The sequence below is a fragment of the Rhyacophila brunnea genome, unplaced genomic scaffold, assembly GCF_057557595.1.
Source record: "Rhyacophila brunnea isolate RB1 unplaced genomic scaffold, BYU_Rbru_1.0 scaffold_7, whole genome shotgun sequence".
Taxonomy (NCBI): domain Eukaryota; kingdom Metazoa; phylum Arthropoda; class Insecta; order Trichoptera; family Rhyacophilidae; genus Rhyacophila; species Rhyacophila brunnea.
Genome location: NW_028233339.1, coordinates 28,155,826 through 28,166,857, shown reverse-complemented (window position 1 = coordinate 28,166,857; position 11,032 = coordinate 28,155,826). Strand labels below are relative to the sequence as shown.

Here is an 11,032-nt window from a genome sequence, read left to right as displayed (position 1 = left end):
TATTCGCAAAATACAAAATCTCATAGAAACCGACTATCACCATCGAGTTGTGCTTTTTTCTACACTCGCGTTTGGTTTTGTATGCCGATTCAAAAATGAATTACGTCACCTAATTGTTTCAAACGCGCAATCGCCGCATCTGGACGGAAGACATTTCTGGTTCTCGAGCGTAAATCGCGATGGGAATCGCGCCATGTGGACAGGCTCTAAGTAGGAAATTATACATTGTTGCATACACCACTGCATGGTGTGGCTATGAACTGAATAACTAATTAAAATTGAATAAAAATATAGAATCTTTTATAACAACTAATATCACAAAAGATTACAATGGAATTATTGCTCATAAAGAATAATTATTAACTGATTTTGTGCATAACAAGAATAGAATTTATTTAAAAACGTTGAGTTATGTTTTAGGCATACTTGTTTTGGGAGATGCTTATACCAACAGAAGCACCTAGCGGAAATATACGAAGCTTGCAATTTTAGACATTCTTTTGATAATTTACAATTTCAACTGTATTTATTAATAAATATGTATCTGAAAAAATTAAAAAGAAAAATATTTTTTTTTAAGTCAAAGATAAACTTACAATACTTGTAAAAAAATCTGAATTTGTTACATATTTATATACACAGTTACGTTGTTATTACATTACATTTTATGGTCATATTTATTATTAAAATTTAATTTATGAAGTTTTCATTTTTTTCTCATAAAGATTTTTGACTAATTCATATTTTTTAAAAAAAACATTGATTTTCAATAAAACATAAATGTGTATAACTTGAAATCCTTTTTATTTATATGAAATCTTATTTAGGTATGGTCCCAATATTGAAGCTCGATTTGATATAAATAAAAAGGATTTCAAGTTATGCACATTTATATTTTATAAAAATCGATGTTTCTTAAAATAAATATTAAAACTATGAATTAGTCAGAAATCTGTATGAGAAAAAATTGAAAACTTAATAAACTAAATTTTAATAATAAATATGACCATAAAATATAATGTAATAATAACGTAACTGTGAACATAAATATATAACAAATTCTGAATCTTTACAATAATTGTAAGTTTATCTTTGACTTAAAAAAAATATATTTTTCTTTTTAATGTTTTCAGATAGGTACATATTTATTAATTAATACAGTTGAAATTGTGAATTATCAAAAAAATGTCTCACATTGCAAGCTTCGTATTTTTCCAACAATAATTAAAAACTATTTAATACTACCTAGTGTGGTTTTAAGTAATAATTATTGATGAAACCACACGATTACATCTTTTATAACGTAATAACTTTAATGTATATATAACAGACTAACTAATATTGATCAAAAACAGTAGGTATAATATTTTACTAAGCACATACAAAATGAACACTTTTTTGGTAACCAATGGATAATTTATAAATATAAAATTGATCTATTAAAACTTCGACAGGTTCTTTGTCATTCTTCTTCTTTAGTTAAATAATCTCTAAGTCCTTTCAGTTGATCCCAGAATACCAAAACAAGTACTGTGTGAGGACCCAGGCGAAGATAAGATGGCCCTAATCCTTTATAAAATCCAAGAAATCCTTCCGTCTTTGACATTTTTATGAAGCAATCTGCAACACCTTTATAAAGAAGCCCTCCACCTTTTTGATCAACACCTACAAAACAAAGAGTAGCCATAAACAAAAATAATATAGTATTTTTTTTCTTTCGACCATGTCCGATCCTAATAGGATCATATCGGCATCCACAGAGTGAAGGTTTGTATTAACAAATTTTATTTTTACGAGAAATGGATGTCACCCACTTGCTCAACCTAATAGGTCCATACTCTGACTCATACACAAATTGAAAAACAATATGTGTACTTGCCAGACCCAGGATTCGAACCTGGGACCCTCGACACTATAGACCGGCGCTTAAGCCACGCTTCTTCTGCCGATTGGAGCCTTCTGTGGTTTCTCTACAAAAATTGCTGAAGATAATTTCAGTAAATCCTTTTCTATTTTTTCAGTTTAATTAGGTACAAGATTAGTTGACCAGGGGTCGCAGTATTTTATTTAGCACTACATCCCTGATATGGTGTACGTACATCGTTATTTGTATGTCAAACATTATAATGTGGTATAAAAACATTTTGTAAATAAATGTATGATTAGACGAAAATCCCCAATCAGGTTAATTTTGTTTTGAAGCCTTATAATAAATGTTTCTTGCTAACCTTGATTGTATAACCTGGTGGCCACAACGTCAAATGGCGTCATCAATAAGGTCATAACAATTCCACCTAAGTTAGCAGCTACAAATGTTGTCAGTAGAGGAGAATTAGGGAACACATTATTCTCATTAAGATATTCCTTGCATCTGGAAAAGGTTGCCAGTTGTGATGCAGAGCCTACTGCTGCGCGAGGAATGGAAGAAATGACACCTCTGTACAAGCCTAAATAATAAAACAGAAATGATTGGAAACAGTAATATTGTATAGTTTTAACAATTGAAAAACATTGTATTCTTTTATAACAGATGTCATCGTATTAATTTTTATTAACATTACATTACATGAATAATATTTTGAACACTTCTCTAGGTCCTAGGACAATGATGACCGGTATATTTTAATAACTGAATAAAAATGATGTAATAATTCACCGTATACAGTGGCCAAGGGTGGAGGTAGGCTGTTAAGATCCAACATGAATAGTGCACACTAAGCTTTGTCAGTCATTGAACTAAGACTACGAATAGCAGATAGTGTTCGTTAGTTTTTAAAATTGAAGCATAAGCCAAACCATAATAGATAAATAGTCAAAAAATATACATCTATCTATTATGGATTGGTTTAAGCATGGCTTAATGAATTTTATAAAACTAGCCAACACTATCTGTAATAATATGTATTCCTAATTTAATGAAAACTGATAAGTATAACCTGGGCTTTTTTTTAAAAAAAAAAAAGGTGCCGGAACTCACTTCATGTCAAGCTTTTTACTAAATAAAATTATATTCAAATGTCACTTAAATGAAATTTAAAGGAGCTATGCCACGAAGCGAACCAAAAAAAGGTTGATTTTTACGATAATTTTTTATTTTAGTCAAAACAAAGCTACAGAAACAATAAAATACATACATTATATTTGAAATATATTGTACAAATAAGACTAAATAAGACTAAATTTAAAATATAATTGTAAATACATATGTAATGTATTTATTTATGAACTTGAATAAAAGTTTAGAGTGATTTCCAAAGTTTTTTCCAATTCTCGTCTGATACATCATCTCGATTCCTTTTCTTAGTGTTAGAGTCTAAGGCCGAATGTCTTCCTTTAAGTAACCACCTATCAACATATACCAAACGCAAGAGTTTTTCAGAATATGTCTTTTCGAGAATGTATTCGCGAAATCCACGAATCATTTCTCGTTCATCTAGTTGTAGCCTGATCGAAATGTTTCTAATTTCCATCTCTCCAAATGTCAACCGATTATCAATGTCTTCAGGCCAATATTTTTGGTCAAGTACGCGACTCAACATCTTTATTATCTAGCAGCCTTTTTTCAATTGACGTTTTCAACGTGGAATAAAATATTTTCGGATCAATAGGAGGATCATTTTTAGAAACTTTTTCGTGAAGTAAAACTTCACGAAAATGCAGATTGCTTATAGCAGCTGCAGCACATTTATAATAGGGTCCAAAATTCTGTTTTCTTTCTTCAAAAACTTGAACGAGTTCATTTATTTTTCGATTTGCAATGTAAAGGTTCACATTGCAATTTTGTAGGTCCAAACTAAGTTCCGACAATTCTTGGAGAGCGTCGCACATCAATGCTAGATCCAATAAAAATGCTGTTGATGTTATTTTGTTCTTTAAGCCACTGTAAGTACACTTGTCATTTTTATCTCTTGTAGGATCATTCATCGCTTCTTCAAAATGACGCACAAGGGATTCATAATTATTCCACACAGCCGAAACTGAACGAAAACTAGATGCCACCCATCGGGTACTTAAAACTCTTCCGATTTTCAGTACCTCAACGCCTAGTGATTCTGCACATAAATGCAACTCTCTATTATTTTTCGGCGACGCATGGTATAAAACATAAAGTTTATCAATAAATGATTTGAATTTATTGATCCCTGAAATTTTCTTTACAACATCACTTACTGATAATTCTAATCTGTGATTAGTACAATGCCAAACTATAATTGAAGGAAATTTTTCTGTCAGCAATTTTTTCACTCCATTTTTAGAACCTAACATCACAGCAGCGCCGTCGCATGCAACCGAAACTAAATATTTTTTTAAATATTCTTCTGTCATCCCATATAAATCAAGAGATTGGAGTAATGATTCAAATATTCCTTTTGCCGTTACGTCTTTAAGTTCAATCAAATCCAAAAACAAATTAATTGGTGAATTCATTCCAACACTTTCGACACAGCATCGAACATACACAATGAGGGTGGTTTTTTGGCTTATGGTGGTAGACTCATCAATTATCAAAGAAATTATATTTTTCGATTGAACAATTTCTTTGAAAACATTTTTTCTCATTTCATCACATATATGATTTACAATGTTAACACATGCGTTAGTGGAATGGAGAATATGACCCATTTCGATCCCATTTAGTTCTTGGAGATTAATTTCACTTTCAAACATATTGAATGATTGATTTTCCTTAGCTACTTTATATGCAGTTCGAAAAATGTTTGCTGTTATTACTTTTTCGCGAGATAACGATTTTAAAAAAGTATTTTCAATCTGCTTTTTTTTGGCTTCAGAAATGATTTTTAACGCTGCTTTGTGTGCAATAGATCCTCTGTGATCGAAAAAAAATTTTCGAAGTGACCCCAATTGTAGCTTCCTCTCTTTCCCAGAATACGTGATTTCATTATTGGCCCATTCTTTGGATATTTTCATTCCCATTGTCGTTTCAGTTCCAAGAGTTCCAACGTTTCTGCAAATTGTGCAGCCAAGTTTCATTTTGTGTACGTTCAACCATTCGTTTTTTGAGCAAAAATCGTTTTTTTGATCTAATGACCAGCAGTCTGGCCAATCGTTTTGAGTTCGACCTTGATCCCCGAGATCAGCTCGAGATGATTCAGGAACATCTACATGTACCGATATTTCCATATTTTCTGTCATCGTTTCTGTTACTGTTTTGAGCTTTTTATTTGCGGAATCGGCGCCGCTGCCGGTGGTTGAGAAGTAACAGGAAATTTTTTTCATATTTAAACTTGGGGTTGCACTAAATAATATATAAAATAGTTGCACAACACGTAATCGTAACACAAACTGACTAAACAAACGTAAATAACAATATACGCAGATGCCGCCATGCGATAAACGTCAAACTGTCAAAATCATAATACGCAAAGACATACGTATGAAGCTAGTTACATACGCAGGTTTGCTATTTAAACTATACGGTTACTTCACTAACACGCCAACATTCAAAATGGCTTCCACCTGTACCTTATTTTATCATTTTAACGAATTATTATTGTAATTACTTAAGCGCAAATATTTTTTCGTTTAATTGATTTTGAAATAAAACCGTGAAAAAAGGTGCCGGAACGCCGTTCCACCGCGATAGAAGTATAACTGAAAAAGTCTGCACTATTTTTGTCAGATAACCCATTTTTTTTCGACCATGTCCGATCCTAATAGGATCATATGGACCTCCACAGAGTGAAGGTTTGTATTGACAGACATTGTTTTTACAAGAAATGGATGTCAGCCACTTGCTCAGCCTATTAGGTCCATACTCTGACTCATACACAAATTGAAAAACAATATGTGTACTTGTCAGACCCAGGATTCGAACCTGAGAGGGTGTATAAGATAAGTGCAGATAACAAATATATTACCTAAACTAGTAGATTGGTTTTAGCAGGGTTTAATTGATTTTAAAATACTAACTAGCACCATCTGCGATTTGTATTCTTAATTCAATGAAAACAAATATGTATGACTGACAAAGCTTAGTGTGCACTATTTATATCAGATGCTCACAGCCTTTGTTCGTAATCATTTGTTACATTTATTATAGATATTATTAAAATTTAAACAAACAACAAAGGCATATTGACAAAATTTGATAAGTGCTTCAGTTGTATGACCACCAGTTGTCTTCATTATAATTATGTAGGATGTAGGTGGCTCATTTGGTAAACCACCTTAGCCAGAATCTGATGGATGCAATTTTGAGTCCCGTCCAGTGTCTTATTTTTTTCTTATATGTATGTTTCTGAGGTGTTTTCAAATTATATAGGTACGTCCAATAAAGAATATTACATTCTCAAATTTGGTGAATAAAAAACAAAGTTTATCAAAAGTGACTTATTTATACATATCCCAATTTAATTTTATATAAATATTACTTTAGTATACTATAATAAACAAACCTTTGATTCCGTCACTTTTATAAATATTCACTAAAGCTTCACTCATCCCATTGAGTTTGTGTTGATATCCCACTGCGATTTCTGAGGCAGCTTGTGCTTGCAGTCGGGTTTTTGTCAAATAGAATGGGCTACCAGATGCCGCGCCCAGAGTTCCTCCTAAGGCACCAAAAAATAAGCTCGGCATTAACCGTGTCTCACCGGAATCATTTCTTATAAGGCCAAAACTGTCAGCTACTTGATATGTCCCCAATCTGGTAAAAAAGAATATGAAAAAAATAGTGTGATTAAAAATAATATTCGAACCTTCCATAATATTATTGTAGGAATGGTAACAAAACATTAAAAAAAAATACGACAGGTAGTGAAAAAACGTGTAGTGCAATTTTACAATCTATATGAATTGTTTGATAGATGAAATGAATGTTATCAGATAATTATCATGATTGGGACATCTAACTACAGTCCCACAAACTTATCTGTAGAGGCACCTAGCGAAAAAATATGAAGCTCGCTTCAAAATCAAAGATGGGAATATTCACATCTTATTATTACATAATATTATTTAATGGTTATGTTTATCATTAAAATTTAGTTTATTGAGTTTTCTCTAATACAGCGAAAATATTTTTAAAATTCATACTTTTTAATTATTTTAAAAACATACCTACTTACCTAGTTTTCTATAAAAAAAATTAAATGTGTATAACTTAAAATCTTTTTTATTTATCGTCGCTATAGGATTTGTTTCCCGAATATCCATTCTTGTCGAAATCGACATTTTAATGCAGTTCAATTTCTTTTATCGAACTCTACGCAAATCATTTATAAAAACAAAATATTTTTATCTAGGAACAGAGATATTTTTTTAAAAAACCCGAATACGCCATGTTAAGTTACAATTACTCCGTGGTGTTCTCTCGAATATCCAACTATTCGTACCTGAATATCCAAGTTAATTTCGGTCGAAATATATCTCTGGCTGAGTGTTTATTTCCCGAATATGACTTTAGCCAATCAAACCGCGCTCACGCCGTGCATCTCGCTCCCACATTCAACGCTGTCTAGCTCTAAAACAATCACACCCACTTTCATATTTTTCGGCCGTCCGGAGACTTCTTTCAAATTTCGTCTTATTGATATTGTTTTTAACGTTACTATTGTTTTAATAGTGAATTCATCAAATTTGAAGAGATCATTCATAGCTGATACATCACCAGTTCGCCCTGAACTTACAGTAGAGTTGTGGAAGTGAGTATTTTAACCTAAATAACTGCATTTTGTTTTGATAAATGACACAAAATCCCAACGGTTATATGAAATCTACAGTATGACCCGGCAACTAGGTACTATGACGTAAAAAATAATTATTATTTCAAATTATTATTAATCAAACATTGTTTGTCTTTATTTTACTTTTAATCTAGGTATTTCTATGAAAATAAAGGCGATGCTATTATTTATTTTTGAATGCGCTGATAGTTAATTTAATTTAATATATATATTAGTAACTATTTATTTGGTGGATATTATATACTTAGGATATTGGTACCTACCTAATATTAGCAGCCAATGGTAATTAATTTATACATGCTATTATGTTGTGTTGTTATTCCTTACAATAGTAAATATATAGTATTTATTTGGTGGTTTGTAATAAGCTTAATTGTCAATTATAGAAATATATAGATATAATAATATACAGATATATATAAAAAGATTTTTTTTTTTTGGAAAAAGTATTAATATAAAATTGTTAGCAAGTACGAGTAAGTACCATCATAAAATATTGGAGAAATGACCGTGACGTCGGTTAGTAATTGAAGTAGTAGATACCTTATAATATATTTTCTCAGAAGTGATTTAAAAAATTATGTAAGTATGTTCAATTATTAGAATGGTACATTCTTAAATCTTGTGAATTATTCGTTCAATGAAAAAATAGTTAATTACTTAAAAACTATTTTATTACTTAATCCGAAAAAAAAGCGATTGCCGCATGTTATTATTACATACGAACTTGGGTAATTACGATCATTAAGTATTTAAATAGTAGAGGTAATTATTAACAATTATCGTGTAAATAAATATAACATTTGAGGCGCGTACTTTTTGACCACTCAGTAATCTGTGGGCCGTGCAGCAATACGCTACGGTCTTAAATCTCGAACGTCCATGTTTTGTCCGGAATATCCATTATTCTGAGAGAGCGCTAAAAATTTCCCGAATATCCACAGTGAGTACTTGTAAATAAAACGCATTTTCTGTGCATTTAATGATTTATACCAGTATATTATTGTTGGAATCTATTCTTAGATAATGTTGCAATCATACAGTATAGAAAGAATGATTGATACATCTACTGATATTGAAATATACGACAATGAAATTTGTTTTTCGTCTCCTGTAAAATTGACATTTGGTCTATTCGGGAAACAAATCCTATAGCGACGTTGTTCAATATTGTGACCATACCGAAATTAGATTCGATACCATTAGCTTAATTTTAATCACAATTTTGCATGATTTTGGAGTGAATATCGTAGGTATGTCCGATTTTCAATAAAATGAGTTAGAGGTATAAATTTTGTGCCTAAAATATCATAGTTTTATCCAATTTACCTTTATAGTTTATTCATAACTGAAACATAAAATCACAAAAACAAAAAAGTATCCATAGATATCAAGCAGCGAATTGTGCTTTCCCGGAAGAGTTCTTTTATGACACCATAGATACACTGGCTCTTGAGTACACTTTTTTTTTGTTTGTTTTTTTTTCACCAATTAAAAAATAAAACATTGGAATTATCTTCTTCACTAATGACATCTAAAATTTTGTGGAACATTATATGCGAAGTATTAGAATAAGTTATGGAACGCAACTCCGTATTGAAAAAAAGTTCCGGATCACTGCCATAGCTCACTCAACTAGTATATCACCAGTTGTAGTACTGATAATAACAATAATCTATCTCACCTGAAGCCATTTAAAAACAACTGGAACCAAAGTGCCGGTACTAGCCCCTTTTGAAGTGCTGTTATTCCGTCAGAACGAGCAATAGCCCAGAGTCCATGTGGGACATTTCGATAATAGATGGCATATTTTCCCCTTGCTTCCAATTCACCCTGCAGCTGCATCCTAGTCTTTACTACCTCTAATGGATTTGTGAAGAGGCAAGCACACATTGCAGCAACTCCTCCAATTGCGAAATCCATTCTTTAGCCTAAAAAGAAGAACAAACTATCTCATAACTACTACTTATAGGTGTATAGTTAAGAATATAACATGAATTAATTAATGGTATATTGAATGTGATTACATATTACATAAATGATTATTAAGTTGATTAAAATGAATTATTGAATCAAGTGAATCAATTTAAAATAAATGATTATTTATGAATGCCATCTACTGGTAGAAGATTTTACTTTACTGTACACTCTGAGAACTTCAAAACTTTATATGTATAAAATACACTCGATCCTCTTTTTGCACGGGGTATACGTACCGAAGACTACTGTGCAAAACAAAACCGCGTAAAAAAAGATAAGGTGCCCATACAAAATCGAATTTATTTATTATTTATACATAAAAATACATAGTTTTCGATTTAAATTAAATTTAGCATAGAGAAATATAGTCACTCAAGTGTCGCTACTTGACAATAAACGTGCCTGTATCAAACCCGAAGTGACTGACTAATGGCGCCATGTATGTACGTATGTATGTCTGGGCGGTATCCGGTGACAACATATGTATGCACCAGTGGCGTGCTATTTTTTGATAAATATGTACATACATACGTATTTTTATTCTAGTTAGTTTTTAAAGCAAAAAAATTAGTGTAAATAACAAATAATCGGTACCTATTTTTTTTTAACCGGATGGCTGCCAATGACGTCTTAAGACCCAAACTTTTCCGTGAACGTGAACGCCGCTCATACAAATAAATCTTTGGACGTCCCGCTTTAAACGGGAAGGTAAATCAATTATTTTAAACATACAAATATTTTGAACACACAACGACAAATTCGGAATACACATACTTAGAATTGAAACAAAATTCGTTTTACCACTTAAAACGTAAATCGATTTTATTTTTGCAATAAAATTCGCAGCGTGCAAGGTACCGCCATACATACACCTACTGGCAGTAAAAAGGTTGAACCGTGTTATTTCGAAACTGTGCAAAAAAAAAGTCATGCAAAAAAGAGGATCGGGTGTACCTAGTATGTTTTCAAAATAATATGTATTACATATGAATAATTATAATAATTAGTCATCACCTATTTCCAATTACTGAAATTATGATGTGAAAGATATTTGAATACGTGTATTAAATAAGGCTCTAAGTACCAAAAAGTAGTATTGCCTGTAGTTACAAAATACCGAGTCATGGCAGTAAAATTTCATGAAGCAGACCTTTTGAAAAATGTAGTTTTACAGTGTGAAGCAATCACGGCAGCTTCTATAATTTTAGGTATTAAGAACTCGCAAGTGTCAACACACCATCATTAGCTATTTTATATTGAATGCCGTTGATCACTGCAGTGCTACTTACACCATTATAAATAAAACACGCCAACGGACTTACAACGTCGACAGGTTTAATTATTTT

General features: G+C 31.5%; 1 protein-coding gene across 1 annotated transcript; it reads right to left on the bottom strand.

Moving 5' to 3' along the window:
- Window positions 1-1,333: 1,333 nt before the first annotated feature.
- On the bottom strand, window positions 1,334-10,351 carry LOC147064691 (solute carrier family 25 member 35-like). The gene is made up of 5 exons (XM_085958110.1): window positions 10,281-10,351; window positions 9,391-9,637; window positions 6,417-6,667; window positions 2,229-2,447; window positions 1,334-1,665 (listed from the first exon to the last, which is right to left on the bottom strand). The coding sequence occupies exons 2-5, from the start codon at window positions 9,627-9,629 to the stop codon at window positions 1,463-1,465; spliced, it is 912 nt and encodes a 303-aa protein (XP_085814236.1). The 5' UTR covers window positions 9,630-9,637; window positions 10,281-10,351; the 3' UTR covers window positions 1,334-1,462.
- Window positions 10,352-11,032: the final 681 nt, after the last annotated feature.

What these genes read in the sequence shown, in the direction of transcription:
- LOC147064691 (XM_085958110.1), bottom strand. Translation starts at nt 9,629, where the DNA reads ATGGATTTCGCAATTGGAGGAGTTGCTGCAATGTGTGCTTGCCTCTTC. An exon ending in TTGTTTTTAAATGGCTTCAG is followed by an intron (nt 6,668 to 9,390) that starts GTGAGATAGATT and finishes CTTTTTTACCAG; the next exon opens with ATTGGGGACATATCAAGTAG. An exon ending in TAAAAGTGACGGAATCAAAG is followed by an intron (nt 2,448 to 6,416) that starts GTTTGTTTATTA and finishes TTTATTATTTAG; the next exon opens with GCTTGTACAGAGGTGTCATT.